The sequence below is a fragment of the Rattus norvegicus genome, chromosome 8 (genome assembly GCF_036323735.1).
Source record: "Rattus norvegicus strain BN/NHsdMcwi chromosome 8, GRCr8, whole genome shotgun sequence".
NCBI classification, from domain to species: Eukaryota; Metazoa; Chordata; class Mammalia; order Rodentia; family Muridae; genus Rattus; species Rattus norvegicus.
In genome coordinates, this window is record NC_086026.1 from 117,327,297 (window position 1) to 117,353,382 (window position 26,086).

At 40.6% G+C, this 26,086-nt stretch overlaps 2 protein-coding genes across 13 annotated transcripts in view; both read right to left on the reverse strand.

Annotated features, from left to right (window-relative positions):
• The window catches only part of Rbm5 (RNA binding motif protein 5), a 29,242-nt gene extending 28,431 nt beyond the window's left edge, over nt 1-811 (reverse strand). Inside the window, exon 1 of one of the 5 annotated variants that reach the window (XM_006243739.5) lies at nt 677-811. The gene's annotated coding sequence lies outside the window, so the exon portion shown is untranslated. Of the gene's footprint in view, nt 1-152 lie in introns of all 5 variants that reach the window. The other 4 variants (XM_006243738.5, XM_039081222.2, NM_001100548.1 and 1 more) reach the window with 4 other exon arrangements.
• Nucleotides 311-26,086, reverse strand: part of Rbm6 (RNA binding motif protein 6) — a 103,791-nt gene continuing 78,015 nt past the window's right edge. For 7 of the 8 annotated variants that reach the window (XM_039081594.2, XM_006243780.5, XM_063265629.1 and 4 more), the window contains 13 exons: nt 23,489-23,755; nt 22,642-22,802; nt 21,047-21,144; nt 19,826-19,868; nt 19,459-19,540; nt 19,129-19,214; nt 18,558-18,704; nt 15,225-15,320; nt 14,475-14,735; nt 11,168-11,242; nt 9,060-9,157; nt 5,324-5,453; nt 311-4,272 (listed from right to left, as the gene is read on the reverse strand). In XM_039081594.2, coding sequence (XP_038937522.1) covers nt 4,150-4,272; nt 5,324-5,453; nt 9,060-9,157; nt 11,168-11,242; nt 14,475-14,735; nt 15,225-15,320; nt 18,558-18,704; nt 19,129-19,214; nt 19,459-19,540; nt 19,826-19,868; nt 21,047-21,144; nt 22,642-22,802; nt 23,489-23,755 — 1,667 coding nt within the window. In that variant the 3' untranslated portion in view covers nt 311-4,149. The remainder of the gene's footprint in view (nt 4,273-5,323; nt 5,454-9,059; nt 9,158-11,167; nt 11,243-14,474; nt 14,736-15,224; nt 15,321-18,557; nt 18,705-19,128; nt 19,215-19,458; nt 19,541-19,825; nt 19,869-21,046; nt 21,145-22,641; nt 22,803-23,488; nt 23,756-26,086) is intronic. The other variant, NM_001108186.1, reaches the window with a different exon arrangement.

Consider the following 26,086-nt stretch of genomic DNA (forward strand, 5'->3'; position numbering starts at 1 on the left):
ACTATAGTTGCTGCCATTTCTAAAATCTGGTCTTTAAAGCACGCACTCAACAAACAATTCGTTGATTTAAAAAATAAGAGATCTAGTGATTCAAGCTCCGGGGTCGAACAGTTACTACTCTCCCTTGTTTCGCCAGAGATGCCCATACCCACCTCCGCGGGAGGTGCCCGTGCCCACCTCTGCGGGGTATCGCAGCCGAGATGGCGGCGCTAAGACCAGTGCATTCCAGCATTCAGTCCATCTTTCCCATATTACATACATCCCTCCCAACCTCTGAGGAGGTTCCCAGTCCTCAAGTCACTATTCCTAACCACCTTTCGCAGAGCGAGATTCAGTTGCAGACGCAGGGCGATGATGGCTTAAGAGATTGCCAGGCGCTTCCGAGGGGTGTCCGAAGGACTGGATCGCCACAGCTCCGCAGGACAGGGGATTCGGGACAACGTCCCAGCAAGAGACAAACAACTCGAAAGAGGCGGGCCGAGGACTGGGTTAGTGGGCGACCTATGAAAGCCGGCAGAACCAGAGGCGAGGAGGGGCGCGGCCCTCAAACGCTAGCTTAGTTTTAGTCCCTTCAAAGACGCGGCTGAGCAGTCACCTCTGGCGGCTGACAGGCAGACTCAAGGGACAGCACCAATGGCAAAATCACTGGGGCGTAATGGACGGCCGCCGCACTCACCCCCACAGAGGGAACAAAGCAGAAGGAGTAGCGGCTCTGCGTCTCAGAACCTAGAACAAGGTTCGGCCGCTGCACAAAATGGCGTCTCCACCGACCGTCTTCTCCTACCCACAGTACCTCGCGCGCCGACTCTCCCCACCCCCACCCCACCCGCCTCTTCAGAGGCATCCAATCAGCGAAGGTGCCCGTCTGCGCGAGGGCTGCCGGGAAATGTGGTCGCCCAGGCAGCCTGTCACTGGACCCTGCTTTAATTTTTTTTGCGTGTTTCATCTGCTCCATGACAAAGCTGCCATTCAGCCTCTGAGAACCCGGATGTGAACTCTACTAGCGTTTGACACAGTGTAAAGTGTATAATCCAGTTTGTAGAGAAGGCGTACTACTGATTGCCTTCCCAGAGGCTAGGTTAGACTTCGTGTAGGGGGTCTTCACAAATATCCTTTAAATCACCGTGGGGATGTACACCTGTAACTGCATTCCAGATAACGAAGCAGAAGGATTGCCATGGTTTTGAAGCCATTTTGGACAACTTTATTCTGTCTCCTAGGGCAAGTCATTAATGTCTAGTTTTACAAACATACAGAGCTAATAATTTGATAAACTGGAAACTGAACTAGGTTGTTTTCAGAAGCCATGACAGCAGCTAGAATGTGAACTCCAGAACAATAGGGATATTTTGTTGTGAGACCCTGCCACAAGCAGAACAAAACAACAAAAACCAAGCCGCGAGTCCCTGAGATGGCTCATCATGTAAGGCTTACTGTCAAGCCTAAGAACCTGAATTCCATCCCTGCAGTCCAGATGATGGAGAGAACCACTCATGAGAGTAGTCTGATGTGGGAGACATGGACGTGTGTATTCACATATACCAAAAATTAAATGTAAAACAACCCAAATTCTAGCCAAATCACCAGCCCATCATCCATTAAAAAAAAAAATCCAACAAAACATAAAAAATCCTAGGTTTTTTTTTCCACTGTTTTCTTTGTGGAGATATTCTTATCCAGTTACCATAACTTGCCCTCTGCATATGTAATAATTAGGGAGATGTTCTTTTCACATTTTGTTTTTATTGTCCTTCCCTCCCCTCCCTTTTATTTTCTTTAAAAGGGGTCTCTATAGTATTGGCTAGCCTGGAGTTCACAATGTAGACCAGACCAACATCTTAATGTGGGACTGTTGCTTATCCTCTAGCCTTCACCTCAGGCAAGCTGGGATTAGGAAGGAATGTGTCATGGGATTAAAGGTGTGCTGGAATTAGGGTGACTGAAACTGGCTGGAAATGCCTGAAAACATGGCTGTTTCTTTCAAGGACACATACCCAACATCTTTCTCTCATATCTTTGTATTCTTACTTTATGTATTGTATACATGTAAAGATATATGCCCAATTCTGGTCAAGTATATATGTAACACATTTAACTTCCGAAAACATACATTTATCTGCAGATCATAGAAAGCTCTTGTAGCTGGGTGTGATGACCCATGCCTTTAATCCCAAGGCAGATGGATCTCTGAGTTCAAGACCAGCCTGGTCTACAAAGTGAGTTCCAGGAAAGCCAGGGTGACATTCAGAGCTCACTGGTTGCTGGGATTAAAAGTAAGCCACCATGCTCAGATGCCAATTCAATTTAAGCTCAAAAGCTACTCTCCTAACCGGGGACAGATTCCATCCAGGGATGAATGTCATCCTCTCAATAGCCTGTGTCTCTGGTTTGAGTCATTGTGATGAGCAGAACAATTATATCCCCCAGGCTATCTGGTAGTTGATGTACCAAAGACAATGGAAATTGTTTTGTTTTAAATTAAGCAACACAAATAAAATAAGCAAATGTATTGTTGAACAAAGTTTTAATAAAATAGTCTTTTTGTCTTCCATTTTAAAAAATTTAAAAGTTGGTTCAGAGAGCTAGAGATGGCTTAGCAGTTTAGAGTGCTTGCTGTTCTAGCAGAGAATCCTAATTTGGTTTCCAGCACTCATATCAGGGAGCACAGCCTTTAACACCAGCTCCAAGGATCCCACATCTTCTTCTGGCCCTAAATGCATCCACCTACACACAGAGACAAATAAAAGTAGTAAATCTTACTAATCAGAAAGAAAAAAGTTTGGACCAGTGAAATGGTTCATTTGGTTAAAAAGTACTTGTCACCAATCTTGATAATCTGAGACTTTTCTTCCTTTTTATTTTTCCCCAAAAGAGGATTTCTATATATCATGGCTATCCCGGAACTCATTCTGTTGACTGGCCTCAAACTCAAAGATCTGCCTGCTTCTGCTTCCTGAGTACTGGGTTAAAACCATGTGCCATGACCATCTGGTTTGATAATCTGGGTTTCTAATCTGACTACAAGTTGTCCTCTGACTTCTACATACACTGGTTCGAGTATGGTTCCCCCACAACACAAATATACATAAGATGAATATTAAAACAAAATAAAAGTAGTCAGGGAATTTGGTAAATGCCTGTAATCTCAGCTCCCAGAAAAGAGGAGATAGAAGGAAGATGAAGAACTTGGGGCTAGGCTGAGTTACAGAGTAAAGTTCTTTCAAAAGATCCCCTGATCCAGTGAAATAACCTTCATGTGTCTGTTAAAACCAAGCACACAACCAAGCAACCAACAAACCAATGACTTCTCTGATTACCTGGCAAAATATAAAAATGAAACTGCTTTGTCCCAGTATTGGAACTTCTGCTCCAAAAAATGAAGTGAAAGATGTTTTTCCTTTGAAGACAGTTGTAGGACATTGTTTTCCCCTACAGCCTTGGGGTGGTCAAAGAGCTTCTAAATGTTTAATTGGTAAACCTACATATGGAAATGTGTTATACCTCAGCAGTTACTAAAACGACAGAGGCTCTTCTCACTGATGAGATCAGGATCATTAAGTATGTTACTCCCGTACTCTAACAGATCGGCACTGTTCCCTGCTTACTGTAGCACTAGTTGACCATTTCAGCATTAACTCAGATATGCCCACATTTTCTATGGCAGCATTTTTTCTTTTTGTTTTGTTTTGATTTTAAGGATTTATTTATATATGAGTACACTTTTGCTTTCTCCAGACACACCAGAAAAGGGCATCAGATCCCATTACAGATGGTTGTAAGCCACCATATGGTAGATGGAAATTGAACTCAGGACCTTTGGAAGAGCAGTCAGTGCTCTTTTTTTTTTTTTGGTTCTTTTTCGGAGCTGGGGACCGAACCCAGGGCCTTGCGCTTCCTAGGCAAGCGCTCTACCACTGAGCTAAATCCCCAACCCCGCAGTCAGTGCTCTTAAATGCCAAACCATTTTTTTCTTCATAACATCAAGCTCTATTCTCTATCCATTGTGGGAAAAAAAATGTTAACAAAATTTATTCACATTGAAAAAAGTTTATTTAAAAAAGTTCTAGCAGCAAGAACAGTAACAAAACAAAAGGAGAGATGGACAAACAAAACAAAGAGGAAATTGTATCCTGTGGGGTATTTCCACTCTTAATCGAGTTCTTTGTATCGAGCAAACATAACTCTTCGAACAGCATCTCTGTAAGTTTCATTAGACTGTCTCTTGCTGGTTCTTCCTGGGGCACCCCCAGACCCCCTCATCCGCCCTTCAATCTGCAGAACAAAGAGTCAAGTGAGAGCTTTGAATAAGGAAGATCACAATGCTGTGATTTCAAAATAAAGGTTTCAATATTAGACACATGAGTTTTAACAGAAATGAAATGGGTAAGCCTTTTAAGGTCAGCAATTGCAGAGGCCCAACTCTACTCGAAAGGGCAATATTTCCTTTGATCACCTTTTCTATGGGTTCTCCCTGAAAATAAGAGGAGCTATATCCTTCCAGGGAACCAAGACTAACTTCATGGTCCCTGTATCTTTTTTTTCTTTTTTAAAGATTTTATTTATTTTATCTATGTGAGTACACTGTAGCTGTCTTCAGATACACCAGAAGAGGGCATCAAATCTCTTTACAGATGGTTGTGAGCCACCATGTGGTTGCTGGGAATTGAACTCATGACCTCTGGAAGAGCAGTTGGGTGCTCTTAACCGCTGAGCCATCTCTCCAGCCCCCATGGGCCCTGTATCTTATCTATCAAAGATCTGTGCTGACAATCCCTCTCATAGACAGGGTCTCTAATCTTTGATTACTGGTTCCCTGGCTCTTTAGTCCCTGTGTTCCCTCAAAGCCCTGACCCCGCACACCCTTTTTTGTTGTCAGTACTAGAGCCTCAGACTGAGAAGTGAGTGTCCTACCTCCTCCAAGTCACAGTCCAGCTTTCCTGGCTGTTTTTTTTAATCAAAATGAACTTTTAGTCTCCAAGGACTTGGCTCCTACACTGCCCTCACTGCTTGTTCCTTATATAAGAGTATGAAGAACTCTATTCAACTTCCCTGCCTTCTTCTGTTAGGGAAATCATCACGGGCCCAGCACAACATGTTATAACACAGGATCTGGGCGGGAGGGACTGGTGAGTTGGCTTACTGGATAAGGGTACTTGCCATTAAACTGGATGACCTGAGTTTGATTCTTACAAGGTAGAAAGAGTACTGAGTTCAAGAAACTGTCCTCTGATTTCTATTTTGGGTATGTGCTCTGAGGCAAGACAGAAAAAGTTAAGTATATTCAAGGTTCATATAACTCCTAGGAAGACAGAATTCATCTTACCTCCTCTGATGAACCCAATCCAGGATGGCTATATCCCAGGCCTGCCCCTTTCCTCCAGCCAGTAGCCTGCTGGGTGCAGCCTCCTTTGCTACTAGTGTCAGTGTCTTCTTTATCAACAGGGTTTCGATCACTGTAAGAGAAACAGATATACTTTTTTTTTTTTTTTTTTTTTTGGTTCTTTTTTTTGGAGCTGGGGACCGAACCCAGGGCCTTGTGCTTCCTAGGCAAGCACTCTACCACTGAGCTAAATCCCCAACCCCAACAGATATACTTCTAACACCATTTTTTTTTCCCCCGGAGCTGGGGACCGAACCCAGGGCCTAGCAAGCGCTCTACCACTGAGCTAAATCCCCAACCCCCTCTAACACCATTTTCAAGGTGAGCTGCTGATCTCTTCCTGAGATCTGTTTCCTAATAAGTGTATTAAGTACAACCCAATATCCATGTGGCTAGGCTTGTCCTGAGGGTGTAGAGGTGACTAAGATTGGGCCTTGATCATGGGAAAGAACATGAAGAACATGAAGATTTTGTCAGTAGATGTTGATAGGACACCAAGGACATCAATCATGGATGTGTACCATGGCAATACAATGAAGGGAACACAAATTTGAACAGTTTCAAGAGTGAAAGGTTTCTGGGTTCAGTCCCCAGCTCCGAAAAAAAGAAAAAGAAAAAAAAAAAAAAAGAGTGAAAGGTTTTAAGCAAGAAGACACAACTGAACTGGATCTGGGCAAATGAGGGGCTTATGAACTAGGAAATGTGTAGCAGCCAAGTAGGGTGATTTGTCGAGTAGAGGAGTAGCAGGAACTGATAAAGATATGCCTTTTTGAGGTCAGATTGATTAAAAAAAAAAAAAAGGAGAGAGAGGCCTTGAACATCACATCACACTTGATACTTTAGGCACCCCTTCTAGGTAACATGTATATGTGCAAAATAGGTAGTAGTGTTTTGTTTCTTTGCTATCCTGGGATTCAAACCAAGGGTATGTTAGGTAAGTCCTCTATACTCTCAGTTCACAAAAAGGACAGATCTTTTCATCTTCTTCTGGCCTTCATGGGCACTCCATGTGTGTGGTACAGACATACATGTAGACAAAACATCAATGTACATAAAATAATAAGAAACTGTTTGCTTGTTGAGGTACTAGAGATTGAATCTAGGGGCTCAGGCATGCTAGGCAAGTACTCTGTGTTAGTCTACCCCCAAGATTACAAAGGTCAAGTTTCTGTATTCAAAACATTTCTGGTAATAGAAAATGGATTGAAGAACAGGAGAAACAACCATCCCCTTTTAAAGCTGCCTCTTATCTGAACACCGTTCTTTCTCTTAACACATCTGCTAAAAAAATATATTAAAAATCTTCAATAGGGTCAGGAGAGATACCCAGCACATAAGAACACCTGACCCAAATTCAGTTCCCAGCACCCACAAGTGTTTGGCTCACAAGTCCTTTTAACTCTCTGTTTCAGGGAATTCAACACTCGGTCTTCTGGCATCCATGGGCTTCTGCATGGTGTACACACAGACAACCTCCTTACCACACATTTTATAATATGTATAAATGAATACATATCTCTGTAGATTTATCTTATGTGTGTGAATGTGTTAGCTGCATGTTTATGTACCTGTGTGTGCCTGATGCCCTTGCAGGTGAGGAGGAGACATCGGATTCCCTGAAGTGGGGTTATGGACAGTTGTGAGGACAAGTGGGTACTGGAAAATTAATCTGAATCCTCTACAAAAGCAATAAGTACTGGCAACCATTAAGCCATCTTTTTAACTCTCAAATTCATGTCTTAAAAATTATCTTAATAAAGTTCCACTCTACTTATACACTTTATAGTATAAAGAAGACAGACTCAGTAAGACAGGGTAAACAGAAGGCTATGAAGGAAGTGAATCTGAAGGTTTAGAGGTATTAAACTGGGTGCAATGTGGAGCCTCAGATGAGCACAAAAAGAAATAACCAAGATATAACTGCAAACAGTTTTGTTTTATTTTCTGGCATAGGGTCTTACAAGACTTGGCTGGCCTGGAATTTGCTATGTAGACCAGGCTAATCTTAAACTCAAAGATCCTTTTACTTGTGCATTTACAGTGCCGAGATTAAAGGTATGAGGAACCAGAGAAGAAATATTTGAGCTTATTGGGTTGGCTAAGGCCCTGAGTACCCTAGAGACACCAAACAGAAAGCAGAGGAGTTAGACTCAAAGAGTACAATGAGCAAGACCTTAGAAAATATCTGGAATATTCCTGAAAAGGAAGAGGAAGCAGGCATGGTAACATTTGCCTTTAACTCAGATACTTGGGAAAGGGGTGGGTGGAGGGGCTATTTTCTTCTGGTTTGAAGCCATCCTGTCTGCCTCCTTCCCTTCTGCTTAGGAACCTTTTTTGTCAGTATTTTTCCTACTTTCCTTTCAAGGTCTCAAATACCCTTTCTTGTTATAAACAGCCAATAGGATCTCAACAATTATCAGTGACTCTTCAATCCCACTACTCACAAAGCAAGGTGGACTTGACATTTTTCTTTAATCCAATCACAGCCTGCCTTTAGCAATCATCTCTCAACAGACCCACAATGTAAGCATCATCATTAGTCTCTGTTTAAGTCTATCTTCTGTATGTATAGTAATTCTTAAAATAGATTAATATCCCACTTTAACTGATTTCCTGCCACTTTAAAAATGTGTTTAAAGTGAAATGGCCTCTAATCTGTTGGGCAGCTGAATTTTCTGCCACTCAACAACACACTCCAACTCTTTAGCTCTGTCAGATCACTTGTCAAATGTACCATATGCTTTAAAAAAAAAAAAAGGCGTGGTGGTGGCATGTGCCTTTAATATCAGTGCTTGATCAGCAGAGACAAGCAGATCTTGAAACAAGCAGATTTTGAGGCCAGCCTGGACTACAGAGTGAGTCCTAGGACAGCCAAAGTTACATAAAGAAACCTGTCTTGAAAAAAAAAAAAAAAAAGAACAAATAAATCCTGTTGTACATAGTTTCTTCTAATTGAAACCTTCTGCTGTTCCCTTCCTTTCTGATTTTCCTGTGAGCCACACTATCACTTAAGCCTTCTCTAGTCTGTGTACACAGAACCAAGGATAATGTATGCCTTGTCTACTTGAATGTTCCTTGCACTTAGTACAGTGGCAATATGTCACTGATTATCAGCAGACTTGATGGATCTCAGACTTGTTCTGAGATTGGAAAGTGCTTGACTGGAAACAAGTAGAGGAAGATTAAAAAGTTATATCTCCAGCAGCAGCCAATCAGTTAGTATGCAGTTGGAGAATGGAGATTCCATAGAGAAATAGTATTATTGATATAGATAGCCACTGCAGCCCTGGCTTCAGTAGCAGAAGCAATGCAGCCAGCCAGTCTTCCTAGAAAACATGCATATATTCATGTAAAAAAGTGGTCAAAGGGGTTGGGGATTTAGCTCAGTGGTAGAGCGCTTGCCTAGGAAGCGCAAGGCCCTGGGTTCGGTCCCCAGCTCCGAAAAAAAAGAACCAAAAAAAAAAAAAAAATAATAAAATAAATAAATAAATAAATAAAATAAAATAAAATAAATAAATTAAAAAAAAAAGTGATCAAATAGCCATGGTGGTCTTACGGGAGTTCAGACAAAACTAGCTTCTAGTAACTTCATCCCTCTCAGACAAAGTAGCAAATCATTTGCACAAGACAGTTCTATTATTAGGTCTGTAGGAAGTGGCTGGATGAAGAATGTCCTTACCTGTCTGTTTCCCTGGAGTATTTAATCCGTTTCCTTTCTGGAGAATCAAAAGACTGTAGTTTTTCCCTTCGGTCACTTCCTTTTTCTTTAAACCTTCCCTGTGGGGAACAGAAGAGCAGATTTGAGACTTCTACTTATGAGCGTTGGGAGGGGAAGTGCTATCTTGGGGGGGGGGAGGGGTTGAGGTTAGGAAGATAGAATGTTGTGTTCACAGGCAGAGATCATGTGATCCTCGCATTTCAGCCTTCCAAAAGCTACCTATGCACAGGCTTTATTATTATTTTGTTTTGCCTGAGCCAGAATCTTGCCTTGTAGCTTAGGTTGACCTTGATCTTATGGAATTTTTCTTGCCTTAGCCTCAAAGCACTGGACGTAGAGGAGAAGGCCACCATTCCCAGGTCTTTTTTTTAAAGTTAAATTAAAAAAATTGAATGCTAGTGATGCACACCTTTAATCTCAGCACTGCAGAGGCAGAGAAGGCTAATTTCTCTGGGTTCAAGGCCAGCCTGGTCTACATAGTATGTTCCAGGACACCCCAGGCTACATAATAAGACCCTGTCTTGAGAAGAGAAAAAGAAAAAGAAAAACTGAGACAGGGTCTCACTGTAGCCCTGGTTAGCCTAGAACTAACTCTATGTAGACCAGGCTTTGAACTCAGAGAAGTCCTGCCTCTGCCCTCCCTACTGCTCAGATTAAAGGTAGGACTCACCCACAGTAATTTATTTATTTTTAATTACATGTGTGTTTGTGTTTGGGTATATGTTTGTGAGTAAAAGTGCCTGGGGAAGGCAGAGGTTTAGGTCCCCCTGAGGTTGGAATTACAGATCCTGGGGACTGAACTTAGGACCTCTGTAATAGCACTGACTTCTCTTACCCATGGAGTTATCTCTCTAGCCCTGTAAATATATTCTTATCACATAGGATTTGTCTAAGGTGCTGGATGTGGTGAAGCAAGCCTTTAACCCCAGCATTTGGGAGGCAGGGGCAGGTGGATCTCTGTGAATTATAGTACAGCCTGGTTTATAAAGCTAGTTTTAGGACAGCCAAGATTGTTGCACAGAGAAATCCTGCCTCAAAAGACACCCCACCCCCCAAAAAAAGGTAAGACCAAAGTAACACACACACACATGAGAGACAGACAGACAGACAGACAGACAGACAGACAGACAGACAGACAGAGACATGCCTGAGGTTAGCAGTGGGCTAGTAGTGAACTCTGCAACTGGAGCGGTGAATCTGCCTAGGTGCAGGTTGGACGGCTAGTCCATTTGGTTTTACACTAATCTACTTCCAACTTAGCTTTTAAAATAGTGAAAGATGTTATTTTCAGTAGCCCTACCTAACAATCCTTCACTTTCTCAAGTATTTAAAAACTAAACAGGGGGCTGGAAAGATGACTCAGGTGAAGAGCACTGTCTGCTTTTCCAGGTCCTGAGTACAATTCCCAGCACCCACATGACAGATCACAATCACCCATACTGGGATCTGATGCCCTGTTGTGGCATGCAAGTGTACATGTAGTTAGAGAACTCATATACATATAATAAATAAATAATTCTTTAGAACTATATTTAAGGGGTTGGGGATTTGGCTCAGTGGTAGAGCGCTTGCCTAGGAAGCGCAAGGTCCTGGGTTCAGTCCCCAGCCCCGGAAAAAAGAAAAAAAGAAAACAAACAAACAAACAAATAAAAACAAAAACAAAAACCGCCCCCCAAAAAACCTAGAACTATATTTAAAAAAAAGAAACAGAACAAAACAATATTTAAAAAAAACTTAATAATCTACTAAGGTAAAATTGATAAACAATGAACATTTCATTTTAAATACAGAATCAGAGTTCTGACAAACATATATATCATATGTTTTTTAGTTTACATTGTGGTTTTATCTTATTTACTTTTAGATAATTAATTATCCTCTCATACATTATACTTGGACTGAAGTTTCACCCTCCTACTCTTTACTCAGTCCCTCCCCACCATATATCATGATTAGGGACCCCTTTTCTTCTCTGTGTTTCTGTATACAGGAATCAGTACAATGTACAAAGTATATACCATGGAGCAGAAAGATCTGGAGCAAAGTGAGTAACTGTTCACCCAGCTTACCTCCCGTTCTCTCCTCTCCAGATAGGCTAGCTCTTGCTCTGATTGTTTTATTTTCCGGTGAATTTCCAGGTTTTGCTGAGAATACAAGAAAATTTGTGAGTATAGGTCTAGGAAAACAACAACAAAACCTGCCTAGAAATGCTTCTAGCCCTTTCCCAAACACGTAGGGCTGTAACTTTTGTTCTGACCGAGTCTCTTAAATGATTAACATACCCTGCAACAAGCAACCCTAACTAGTTCTGCCTTAGTTTCATCAATAAGGAAGCTAAATACTAATTGACACAAAAATTAATTACATGGTAAATCATATAAGAGAATTTCACTCTAATTTCTCTTTTTTTTTTTTTTTTTTTTTTGGTTCTTTTTTTTCGGAGCTGGGGACCGAACCCAGGGCCTTGCGCTTCCTAGGTAAGCGCTCTACCACTGAGCTAAATCCCCAGCCCTTAATTTCTCTTTTTTTAATTGTATGAGTATGAACCATCCAGGATTGAAGTACCAGATGTTTTTTGATCCTCCATGTGGGTGCTGGTAGGAAACGTGGGCACATCTACAAGAGGCTCTAGTACTCTTATGACTCCCCCATAGCTCATATATTTAAATGTATGGTCATTAGGAAGTAGTCTTACTTGACAACGATTAGGAGGTGTGGTCTTGTTGGAGGAAGTATGTCACTTGGGTTGGGTTTAGGGGTTTCAATAGTTCAAGCCTGGTATCTTCACTCTCTTCCTGCTGCCTACAATCCAGATGCAGAACTCTAGCTACCTCTCTAGCAGCATGTCTGCCTGAATGCTGCCATGCTTCCGTCCATGATGATTATGAACTAAACCTCTAAACCTCTGAAATTGTAAGCCAGCTCCAATAAATATTTTCCTTTTTAAGAGTTGCCATTGGGGGGCTGGGGATTTAGCTCAGTGGTAGAGCGCTTACCTAGGAAGCGCAAGGCCCTGGGTTCAGTCCCCAGCTCCGAAAAAAAAGAACCAAAAAAAAAAAAAAAAAAAAAAAAAAAAAAAGAGTTGCCATTGGGCTGGAGAGATGGCTCAGCACCTAAGAGAACTGGCTACTCTTCCAGAGGTCCTGAGTTCAATACCAGCAACCACATGGTGGCTCATAACCATCTGTAATGGGACCCAATGCCCTCTTTTGGTGTGTCTGAAGACATTGACAGTGTATTCATATACATAAAGTATTATTTAAAAGAAAATTGTGTCACACGATGTCTAGCTAACCAAAAGAAATAAATACATAAATAAATACATAAATAAATAAATAAATAAATAAATAAATAAATAAATAAATAAATAAAAGAGTTGCTTTGGTTATGGTGTCTCTTTACCGCAACAGAACACTAAGACAACCACAATCTGTCCAGCCCACAGTTTATCTTCTGATTTAAGGTAAAAATAATAGGAAAGGGGTCTGGGCAAGCCAAAGAAAAAAAAGTCACAAGCTGCACTCTGCCTACCACTTACCCATCCATCATCCCCAATCCCTAGACACTCTTTCACAGACCCAAAGAAATATGAAACACCAGGAGTCCAAAATAGCTCCTGTATAGCCCGGCAATTCCACCAGATCATGAGTCTATCCCAAGGATCATTAGCAGGAATTTCCCAGAATCCTAGAGGTTTCACAAAACCTCCAAAGTGGTAGCCAGGACAAACAATGTATTCAGGAAAAAAAATGAGGTTTCTCAAGTTTTGGCAAAGAAGGATTTTTAGTTCTGTATTGAGAAGTTCAAACTAGTCTCTTTAAACCTTATGTTGTAACATCTGCTAAGAAATATGAAAGAAATTATACTAAGAACATGAGCCCATCTAGAGGTTTACTTATTTCTTTTTTTAAAAAAATATTTATTTATTTATTTTATGTATACAAGCACAGTGTAGCTAGCTGTCTTCAGGCGCACCAGAAAAGGGCATCAGATCTCGTTACAGATGGTTGGGAGCCACCATGTGGTTGCTGGGAATTGAATTCAGGACCTCTGGAAGACCAGTGGGAGCTCTTAACTGCTGAGCCATCTCTCCAGCCCGGTTTACTTATTTCTTTATAATTCAGCTTGCTGGTAAGACTACTGGGGAGAATCAACATATGTCAAATAATGCCCCCAAATAGTTGTGTTCATAACTTAAAGCAACAACCACTGCGAGAAGAGACAGAGTCCTGGGATACTTATAGAGTGACAACACATTATAGCTGGACAGAACCAGGTGACACTAACAAGTATTTTAGAAGACTGGGAGCTTATCTGAGTCTCAGCTGTTAGTTAATGGCAAGTTATCTATCCTTTTCTCCTTACACATCTTGTGTATCTGGTTTGATAGCCATATTGCTTCAGTTGGGTCTGAATACTGAAGTTCTAAAATGGGAACAGGTAAAGTTTTTTAAAAATTAATGATATGTATGAATGTTTTGCCTATATGTATATATGTACACCATGTGCATATAGTACCTACAGAGTCCAAAAGAGAGAGGAGGCCAGAAGAGGGCATTGGAACTAGACTTAATAGTCTTGTGTGGTCACCATGTAGATACTGGGAATTGAACTCAAGTCCTCTGAAAGAGGAGAAAGTACTCTTTTTTTTTTTTTTTTCTTTTTTTCGGAGCTGGGGACTGAACTCAGGGCCTTGAGCTTGCTAGGCAAGTGCTCTACCAGTGAGCTAAATCCCCAACCCCGAGAAAGTACTCTTAACTGCTCTGTTCTCTAAGGTAGGCAAAACCTCTTAATTCACAGCAATTTATGAACTAAAAATCAGAAGAGTGGGAGGACTGGAGGCTGTCTCTGACCCTTTTCCTCCTACTCGGTTGCCTCTTACAGCATTATGAGAACATGTGCCTAGCTCGTTATGCTGTACTGGGTTGATGTCCCTAGAAGGCCTGCTCTTTTCTGAGGGGAGGTGAAAAGGTGGAGGGTAGATCTGGAAGAAAGAGGAGGTACATGGTGGGAGATAATGGGAGGAGCAGAGAGAGGGAAAACTGAAGTTGGGATGTAATATGTGAGAGAGTAAATGAAAAACAAGATAAAACAAAACAAACAAACAAGAAAAAAGTGAACCAGCAAGACAGCTCAGTGGGTAAGGGGCTTGTTATGCAAGCCTGCGTGACCTGATCCACAGAATCCACGTAAAGATGGGAGGAGAGAGAGATGACATGACCATATAGCCTCTGAATTCCACGTATATGCTCTGGCACATATGGCCACACACACATCCTGTACACACACACTCAATCTGAGATGATTAGAGCCAAGGAGGTTGAAGTGTCTTCATTTGCAGCAATGGGAAGAGTCAAACATGCCTTCCTGAAATACCTTGTGCAGGTCTGAGAGTTGCTGATGCTTTGTAAGAACTTCTTTATTGGGAAACTGCCTTCTGCAGAGCAGACAAGCCAGTTTATTCCAGTCTGTGAGTTTGTCTTCTTCATTCTCTTTCTTGGTCAGCTCCTCTCGAGGCTGAGGCTGTGCTGCTCGAGGCTGCACAGGAGGGGCCTGCTCCTCTTCCTCTTCTTCCTCATAGTCACTGTCTCCTCCATATTCACCCAGGAGACCAATTAATGGATTTACCACCTTAGGCTAGAGAAAGAAGGATAGGGCTTAGCAAAAAATATAACTTCTATTTTGGGGATATTTTGTTTGATAATGCTTTCTACTTTCTTTGTTCTAACTGATTAGGTTTGGAACATGTCCAGCATCAATTTGGTTCATCTCCCAAATGAAGTGACACAGCTTAGTCTGACTTTGTGAAGGCTAGGAAAACATGGTTGAGAAAGGAATGGGTAAGAGCAAGAACAGCATTTAAACAGAAACAGTCAGGACAGTGCGATGGCTCAGCACATGAAGTTGCTGTGTGAGCCTGATCGCTGGAGTTTAGGTCTGAAACCCACAGAAGAGTAGAAGAAGAGAACCAACTCCATAAAGTTTTTCCTTAACACACTATTTTCATTTACACTCAAGAGGAATCCTAAAACTTGGTATACATAGAATCAAAGGACCGAAACCAGACAGAGGCTTTGGAGTTCCTTCCCCTCCCATACCAGTCCATAATATTAGAATTAGCCTTACAGGAGGAGGACTCTCTTCCTTTTTCACAGTAGGAGGCAGGGGCTTCTTAAAAACATCTTCTGGGGGAGGCTTCCCCTCACTGGTACTTTCTTGAAACTGACCAATGACAAAGGTAATATTTACATGATAATCATTAATAAAAACTTGATTAAGGAGTTAGTTTTGATAAAAATCAATCGGTTTTCCAAATCTTCAAACATCTGCAGCATTACAGTGCTTTTGAAAGAACCTTTAGAAGTATAACATTTGCTCCTGGAGGACATCAGAGTAGAGTTCTTAGCATGTGAAAGGACCTCCACCAACAAACACCCATGCAAGGGAACATCTAAGTGTAATTGTGTGTTTGCAACATTTTAGGAACCAGATGAGGCATTAATCAATATATAGCGTTATTTTCTTCAGTCTTTACTTACAACCCTCCAAGACTCTAGCAGGCACTACCATTATTACCTTCAAAAGGATTAAGAATATGGTAGAGGCAGAGAACGGACCTAAACATAAAGGCAGCATGATTTAAAGTTCCAGTTATTAGATGCATAGAATCGACAAAAGTAAATCTTTTTTCACTTTTTTCTGTATTTTTACAAATGACAGTACCAGGAAGCATGAGAAAAGTTACAGATTGAACTTCAAGTAAATTCCTTCATTTTCTTTAATTTATAACTGATATGAGATGACCCAAGTGTGGTGGCTTAAGCCTTTATTCCCAGCAGTGAAAGGCAGGTGGATTGCTGAGTCTGAGGTTAGACTGGTCTGCAGAACAAATTCCAGGAGAGCCAGAACTACACAGAGAGACTGTCTTGAGGGAAGGACTGCTGAATATGAGGTGAAACCAATATAATTCTTAATAATTAGGCAAGATGTGAAAATATCTATCATTTTTTAATTCTGAAATTTTATCCTAAGGAAGTAATTTAAAGTGAAATATTATAGTAAAATTTAGAGAGACTAAAGATCCTGGTACCCTCTGGAAGGAGAGAGCTAACCCTTACAACTTGTCCTATGGCCACCACATAGAGGGTGTCCCCCTCCTAAAAAAAAAAAAGCTATTTCTGTTACAATTATACCAAGAGAAGTAAAGTGTACATACAGAATCACACACTAAAAGGACAAGGCATAAAAATGAAAGCTGACAGGATAGTTCAGCTAGTGACCTGAGGGGAAGAAGAGCACCAAGTGTACAAAACTGGCTGCATACATACATGCCATGGGATGCATAGCCACAGTGATATGCCCCCCCAAGAACAAATAAAAACAAACAGGAGTACAACTGGGCTTGGAGTAGTGGCAGACAATCTTGGTCTACATAGAGGATTCTAGTGAGTACAAAGGTCAGAGGACAACTTGCTGGAATTGTTTCTCTTGTTCCACCATGTGAGTCCTCAGGATCAAGTTTAGGTCATCAGGCTAGGCAGCAACTACTTTTACCCATCAAGCAATCTTGCCAGTCCTTATTTTTGTTCTTTAATTTAAAAAATAAGGCAGTGAATGCCCTGAAGCTCTTGGCAAGCCCCTGCCCTAGCCTTGAGTGTTGGGATCCCAGGGATGTCCCACCATGCTTAATCTGAGTTATATTTTTTTCATTTGTAAAACGAAGAGAGCTACCATTCAGATGGAAAAAGGTAAGTGGACTTCTACACCAAGAATTAGGGTTTTTTTTTTTATTTATTTATTCATTTATTATATATAAGTACACTGTAGCTGTCATCAGATACATCAGAAGAGGACATTGGATCTCTTTACAGATGGTTGTGAGCCACCATGTGGTTGCTGGGAATTGAACTCAGGACCTCTGGAAGAGCAGTCGGGTGCTCTTAACCGCTGAGCCATCTCTCCAGCCCAAGAATTAGGGTTTTGTTTTTGTTTTTGTCTTTTTGTTTTGAGGACCAGATTCTCAGTATACCACTATACTATACTTGGTCTTTTTATTTACTTACTTTTTAAAAGATTTATTCATTTATTATATATAAGTACACTGTAGCTGTCTTCAGATACACCAGAAGAGGGCATCGGATCTCTTTACAGATGGTTGTGAGCCACCATGTGGTTGCTGGGAATTGAACTCAGGACCTCTGCAAGAGCAGTCAGTGCTCTTAACCACTGAGCCATCTCTCCAATCCGATATTTTTTAAAAAAACATTTTTTAGTATGTACGGCTTCTTTTTTTAAAGGTTTATTCATTTTTTTCTATATAACTACACTTTTGCTGTCTTCAGACATACCAGAAAAGGGCATTAGATCTCATTACAGATGGTTGTGAGCCACCATGTGGTTGCTGGGATCTGAACTCAGGACCTCAGGAAGCACAGTCAGTGCTCTTAATCTCTGAGCCATATCTCCAGCCCCATGTATGGCTATTCTTAGCTTTATGTATGGCTATGCACCACATACATGCCTGGTACACAGGGGAATCAGAAAGTGAGCTCTATCCCCTAGAACTGGAGTTACAGGCAGTTGTGAGGTACCATGTGGGTTTTGGGAATTGAACCTGGGTTCTCTGAAGAGCAGTCAGTGCTTTTTTTTTTTTTTTAAAGATTTATTTATTCATTTATTATATATAAGTACACTGTAGCTGTCTTCAGACACACCAGAAGAGGGCATCAGGTCTCCTTACAGATGGTTGTGAGCCACCATGTGGTTGCTGGGAATTGAACTCAGGACCTCTGGAAGAGCAGTCGGGTGCTCTTAATCACTGAGCCATCTCTCCAGCCCGCAGTCAGTGCTTTTAACCACTGTTCTATCTGTCCAAATGCCCCTTCCTCCACCCTCATTATTTTGTTGTTTATAGAAGATATATATATATATCTTCTGTACCTGGATTTTTGGAACGGGTTTCTCTTGTAGTCCTAGCTGTCCTGGAACTTGATCTACAGACTGGGGCTGGTTTCAAATTCTAAGATTCACCTGCCTCTGCCTTTCAAGTGGTGGGATTAAAAGTGTGCACCATCACTGCTCAGTTTTTGTTTTTTTCTTTATAAGATTTATAACACACACACACACACACACGTGTATGTATGTATGTATGTATGTATGTACGTACGTACGTACGTATGTGTTTTGCTTGCCTGTATGTCAGTGCATGCACTTAGGAAAGGATTTAGATCTCCTGGAACTGACTGGAATTATAGAGTTATGAGTCCCATGTAGGTGCTGGGTATCACACCTGGGACCTCTACGAGAACAAGATTTCTGAACTGCTGAGCTCTAGCTCTTGCTCGTCCTAGAGAATGTTTACAGTGACTCTGCACCTTAAACCTAGACCCTCTCTCTTTACAGTTGCCATGTTTTCTATGTCACTATGTGATAAAGACCGCAACTCACAAGCGATCTCACCTTTGTCACTCCTCTGTCTTTTTTCTCCTTGCCATCTCTTTTAGATGTTTCCTTCTTGCTATTTGACTTTCCTTGACTGGTAGATTTCTTTTCCTTGATCTCTTCTTCCTCAGGTGACTCAGGGTCCTGGGGCACATAGACTTCTTGCTGTGATACAATATGAAAGAAATAGATCTACAGAATGCTGTTTCTCCAGAATTTTAGGCTTAAGGAACATACTTCCCTTCAAGGCACCAGAATGTCTCATTTACAAGCTGAAGAACCCTTATCAATCTAAGATACCATTTCAGGGGCGAGTATACATGGATACCACCACTGAAGCTCTCAGAACAGTGCTGTTCTTACCTGTAATGCCACAGGGCACTGATTTTCCATATAATCAACAGCTCAGATTCCATAAACTTTCCACTTTTCAAGCAATGAGCATCCAGAGAATGCAGAGAATCAAATACTCAAAAGTAACACATTGTGGGTACTTTTCTCAAAAGACTACTAACAGAGCAAATAAAGCAAAAAACAAAACAAACAAAAAAAGAAACAAAACAAACAAACAAAAAAAATCAAAACTAACCTGGGTGTTGGGGTCATAGTAAGTTCCTGCCAAGGGGTCATAATAGTAGCCAGTAGCAGAATCATATATGTAGCAGTCAGATGATGCTACATGGAATAAAATCAGAGCCAGCATTAGTTCCTGTCAAATAAAATTGTTACTGGGGGCTTACTAAGAACAAATAAATAATTAGAGTGGCCAATTCAAATAGGGAAAGAGCCTATATGAGATATACTTTCATTGTTAGGTTAACAATCTCTTTGCTACCTTTGTGATCAGACGGATTTAAGTAACAACTAGTAAGTCGGGGGAAAAAAACACACCAAGAAAAACAAAACGAAAGTTACTTACACTGCTGCCCTTGTCGATTTGTATCTGAGGACCAATCTGAATTTCTATTTCCTCCTCTTCTATCTCGGAAATATTTTTTACCCTATTAGAGAAAGCAAAATTAAATGCTATAAGCATTATAGCATTATAAAAGTGTACAACCAGTCACTAATCTTTTTTTTTTTTTTTTTTTTTGGTTCTTTTTTTTCGGAGCTGGGGACCGAACCCAGGGCCTTGCGCTTCCTAGGTAAGCGCTCTACCACTGAGCTAAATCCCCAGCCCCACAACCAGTCATTAATCTTAACAGTCATCAACTGCAGGAAATTCAGTCATCCTTTTAGTTGTCTGAATATTTTAAAAATGACATTCACCATATATTAAAGCCTACCTGATAATAATGCATGTGGTCAGAGTGGTCCCCGGAATCATTTCTGCAATACAAAACATGACATATCAAAAGCCTGTTACCAAAAGCTACCTGGGGACTGGCTAATCACAGATTCACTGAAATTCTTCCTCATCATGTAGAAAAATGCACCAACCTAGACAGCAAGCAGGTTAGCTGATCCAGATCCTTGACTGAAACAGCAGCAGATTCCTGCAAAGTAACTTACTGGAGCAAAACAATCGACTAAGTGGAGGTGGTAAAGCAAAGCACCTCTGTAACTCGTCTCTCTGATGAGTTATCTCCTGTCATCACCTTTTCGGTAAAGATTAGTAAAGAAGAGTAACTGAGTCAGACATTCCAGATGACTGAGGCCAGGACAATAGCAAGACTATATCCATTTACTGAGGACACTAATAGATGCAGAAACATTCAGAGGCTTTTTTCCCTGCATATTTAAACACATCAACCAGGTGCCCTTACCCAAGGCTGTAACCTTTGCCTTCTGGAGACTGAAGCAAGAGGACTGCTATGACTGAGGTTCAGGCCAGTATGGATTATAGTGTGAGATTCTGCCTCAAAAAGGCAATACACAACAAAGCACTCATAAGCCCAAAACCAACTTTACTGGTCCCTAAAGATAGTAGGCTGTCAAAGTCTAAAGCACCCAGAAGGGGTTGGGGATTTGGCTCAGTGGTAGAGCGCTTGCCTAGGAAGCGCAAGGTCCTGGGTTCAATCCCCAGCCCCGAAAAATAGAAAAAAGAAAAAAAAAAAAAAAAAAAAAGAAAAGAAAAAAAAAAAGCACCCAGGAATACTTTATGCTTATTTATTTATTTATTTATTTATTTATTTATTTATTTATCTATGTATGTATGTATGTATGTATGTATGTATGTATGTATGTATGTATGTATGTATGTATAAGGTCTTGCAATAGACACTTAGCTGGCCTGGAACATGCTATGAGATTAGGCTGGCACTGTACTCAGATTCACCCGCCTCTGCCTCCTGAGTGCTGGGATTAAAGGCTTGCCACATCATGTGCAGGTGGGAATGCTATTTAAAAATGAAAACAATTCTATAATTAGAATAAAGCACCTACAGAAAAAGAAAACGTATAAATAAGTATCTGAAACAGCTCATGCTGGGAAGTCACAAATGCCCTACTATCTGTCTCTTGTCCAGGAAGAACAATTTCTTCCCTAAGACTGGAGTGAGCCTTACCTTCGTTTTCCAGTGGCCAAGTTTACAGCTACCATCTTCCCATCAATGCTAAACGGTGGATCGAGGTTCTGCAAAATCTTCACTACTCGAAGAGCTTCCTAAAGAACCAAAGACAAACTTGACCCCAAAGATAAACAGGGCTACATCATTAGAAAAAGAACCAATCATAATTTTTAACTTGTTAAAAGATAAAATTACTACAGATAATGCTTTGGTAATACTTTTTTTAAAAAATAATTTTATATGGCCAGATGTAGTGGTGCATAACTTTAAACTCAGCACTAGAGAAACGAGGGCAGGTAGATCTTTGTGAGTTTGAGGCTAGCCTGGTCTATAGATGGAGTTCCAGGACAGCCAGAGCTTCACAGTGAGACTTGTCTTAAAAAAAGCATGTGCACGCGCACACACATACACACACATATATATAAATATTCTAACATATTATACTATATATTAATAGTTATATTAAATTATATTACATAAATGTCTCTATACAAAATATAATATAAAATTGAAATAGAATATAACATATTTAGATAACTTATATCTAGAAATATATAAATTGCATATTTGTAGGTGTATGCACACCTAGTGCCTGAAGATGCCAGAAGATGGCAACAGACCCTTTGGATATGGAGTTATAGATAGTTGTGAGCCAAAATGTGGGTGCTAGGAGTCAAATCCAGGTCCTCCCAGAAGAGCTGCAAGTGCTCTTAACCATTGAATTGAATCATCTTTCTACCCTTTTCTGGTAATAATTTTTACAGTAAGAGCAGGCTGGTAAAAATAACTGTGGTGTGTGTGTGTGGTGTGTGTTGGATGTAAGATCTCATGCATGATACATAAGCACCAAGCTATATAATCACTTTTTTTTTTTAATTAATTTTTAATTTAAAGATGGGAGTCTCCTTGGGCTGCACAGGCTGGCCTTGAACACACACATTGTAGCACATGAGAGTCTTGAACTTGCCAACTTGCTACCTCACTCCCTAGGGTAGTTGGCATTTTAGGCTGTGCCGCCATGTCCAACTAAAAATAAGCCTTTGAAATTCCCTTCTCTTAGGTTGCAATTCCTTTAGATCCAGTTTACAAAAAGTCTCTGGCAACTTTCTAGCATATCTGAGAAATAACGATTTGCATTACTAGTTTTAGAGACCCTATCTCTCAAAACAAACAAGCAAACAAAGAAGTCTATTATACACCTTTTAGAAAAATAGGAAATGTCTTATTACTATCAAATATAAAACCATTTTAAGAAAAATTTAGAAAAGACACTAAAATGTACAAGGGTTTGGTGCTTAGATCTGTTCTCAAAGTCCATACAGAGTTCTGTTATTTTAGGGCAGGAGCTTACCTAAATGAACATTAGTCCCAAAGGAGAGAATTTAGTACTGATTCTTCCCAACCTCCTTCCCTCATTATAAACTGAGACAGTGGCTCACTCTGTAGCCCAGGCTAGCCTTGAACTTGTCATCTATATGCTTCATCTTCCAGGATGCTAGGTCTATAGGCATGGACACTCATACCCTGCCTCTCCAAACATTATTAAGGCTTCATCAGTCATCTGTCCTCATTTTAAAGCAAGAAATACTCACTGCATGTGAGTCGAGGTCTATAAAACCATAAGTGTGACCCATAGGGCCAGTTCTGTTCTTGATGATACGGACATTGGCAGTAGTGAGATGCACGTAGGGCTCCAGCACTTCAACTATCACTTCGGGTGGAGTAGAACGATAGATACGTTTTAGCATAATTGCTGAATGAAACAAGCACAGAAAGAGATATTAAGGATAGAGACATAAAATTTGTAGTGCCAAGAACTTAACAGTCATTTTTAATCTACATACTATTTTACTCTACAACATCTTTTTTTAAATTATGAAATACTTCTCACGTTTCTTTTTATTACCAATACTTAAAACCTAAAATCACAGGGCTGGAGAGATGGCTCAGTGATTAAGAGCACGGACTGCTCTTCCAGAGGTCCTGAGTTCAAATCCAGAAACCACATGGTGGCTCACAACCATCTGTAATGAGATCTGATGCCCTCTTCTGGTGTGTCTGAAGACAGCTGCAGTGTACTTATATATAAAATAAGTAAATCTTAAAAAACAAACAAACAAAAAAAACCCCACTAAAATCACATCTTACTGCATTTTAAAAACTATACAGTAATTTGCTATATAGAAGCTATAGCTCCGGGGCTGGGGATTTAGCTCAGTGGTAGAGTACCTAGGAAGCGCAAGGCCCTGAGTTCAGTCCCCAGCTCCGGGAAAAAAAGAACCAAAAAAAAAAAAAAAAAAAAAAGCTATAGCTCCCGACGAGTAAAGCTGGCTGAAGACAGCACCTTCTAAGCCAGGCGCAGTCCCACTAGTGTATACAGCAGCTGGATAGAGGCTACCTGGGCTTCTAATCTATCACCTAATTTGACAAATCACTCACTTTTGCTCTCTCCATCCTGGCGAGTCTCTCCAGACCATGACTCCTTTTCTCGGTCTCTTCGGAAAGTGAGTCCTTCCCTTCGAGAGTGAGGGAAGTATCTTTCTGTCTCTCTCTTCTGATGTCCCAATCTCGACTCTTGGCCTTCCTCCCGCTTCCTGAGTTCATGCTCCTTATCAACAGGTCGTGGCTGGTTGGGCTGTTTTTCTGAGGGTACTGGAATGGATGTTTTCTGAGGTTGAGGATAGGATACTAGTTCTTGCTTGACTTCTGTCAGTAGAAAAATTTAAATAGAAAACACATAAGACTTTATGAAACTAATAAATTCCTTTAATATCATGTTGGAAAAACCTACAAAAATTTTGATGGTTCTTGAGAAAAGGTCATTAAAAAAATTAATCAGGGTCTAGAGAGATGGTTCAGTGGTTAACAGCACTTGCTGCTCTAGTAGAGAACTTGGTTCAGTTCAACATCACATGTCTGCTTATAATCCTCTGTAATTGCAGTGCCAGGGAGTCCTATTCTTTTTTCTGGCATTTGTGCATACCAAATATTCAAGTGGTACACATTATGTACATGCAGTAAATATGCACATAGATTTAAAAAAAATTAATCACGGGTCTGAAGAGATTGCTTGGCAGTAAAGAGTGTTTGCTGCTCTTGCAGAGGACCTGAATTTGTCTCCCAGCATGTACATGAGGCTAGGCAGCTAATATTTGTCTCTTTGACCTCAATAGCCGCCCCCTGCCCAACCCCACGTGTAGTTTACACTCACACTGACACATAAAAATACATTTTAAAACAAAACACTCAATCCTAATTGGAAGCTGAAGGAATGGTTCAGAAGAATAGTCTTGTATAAATAGAATAAATTTTTTTTTAAATATTTATTTATTATATATGAGTACACTGTAGCTGTCTTCAGACACACCAGAAGAGGGCATCGAATCTCATTACAGATGGTTGTGAGCCACCATGTGGTTGCTGGGATTTGAACTCAGGACCTTTGGAAGAGCAGTCGGTGCTCTTAACCACTGAGCCATCTCTCCAGCCCCAATAGAATAAATTTAAAAACAACAAGCAAAGCCCAGCATGATGGCCCATGCCTTTAATTCAGGTGGCAGTAGCTGGCAGATCTGTGTCTGAAGCCAGGACAGCCAGGACTGTTATACAGCGAAATCCTATCTCAAAAAACCAAATCAAACCAAACCAAACAAACAAAAAGAAAGGGCTTAGAGATGGCTCTGTGGTTAGGAACACTAGCTGTTCTTCCAGAAAACCTGGGTTCAATTCCCAGCACCAACTTGATAGCTCACAACACCTGTGACTCCAGTTATAGCTGCAGTTCTTGGCTCTCCAGGCACCATGTGCACATGGGCCACAGCTAGACAAGCAAGCAAAACCAATACATACAAAATAAAAAATGGAACGCAACAAACAAACTAAAAACAACAAAACTAATCACTTACCTACTTACACACATACAATAAATTCATCTTAATACCTGCTGTGCCTGGTTATTATTTCCAACAATAGGAACATGTAGGAACTAGCACTTGGGAAGCTCAGCCTGATGATCATGAGTTTGAGGCTGGTTGGGGCTACATAGTGAGATTCTGTCTCAAAAAGGCAAAACTAAAAGCTGGTTTTGACAGCACACATCTGCAACAACATCACAGTCCTTAGTAAGAACAGGCAAGAGAACCAGAAATTCTTCAAGGTCTACAAAGTGAGTTGAAGGCTAACTTGGGCTATATTAGACTGTGTCCCAAAATCAAAATTTGGGAGACAGAGGCAGGGAGATCTTTGTGACTTCAAAGCCAGCCTGGTTTACATAACAATTCCAGGCCAACTAGGGCTACGTAGGAAGAACCTACATAGTCTCGAACTAGGTCCTGTGTTAGAGCCTCAGTGTACAGGACAGAAAAAGAGGAAGGGGAAAAGAATAAAGGGTAAAGGGAAGAGATAGAGAAGGAGAAACAATGTAGCCACAAAAGTAGCAAAGACATAGTTGCTAAGGACTTAGTGGCATATACCCAGAGAACCTGTCTAGATGCCTTCTTTCTTCTACTGTCATAATACAGCCATGGCGGACTATTATTTAGAAGTATAGTTTTGTGATTTATTTTCTTCTCATAATTAAAGATAATTTATTCATTTGTTTAGTTTATGCACATTGCTGTATATGGCGTGCATGTGGAAGTTAGAGAGTAACTGTCAGGCATTCCCCAGTAAGCCTTTTCCACTGCTAGTCTTCTTTCTTTTTTTATTTTTGTAATTCATTCATAGTTACTAAGGAAGCCAAGCAGCTCAAAGAGACATTCTTTGGGAGCACTGTTGTGGTTATTTAATACTAACAGCGGATGATCAGTGAATATATATGATTGCTTTTCCTTGTGTTTGTGAAACACTGAGAATCAAACACCTGCTGTGTAAGGGTTTTCACAAACCACCTGCCCAAGCATGTTAAGAAATCTTTCTTGAGTCAAATGCTAGAAAATAGGTTACCAAACCTAAACTGTACTCAGGGGAGAAAAAAAAATAAACAAAAAAGCGCAAGGCCCTGGGTTCGGTCCCCAGCTCCGAAAAAAAAAGAACCAA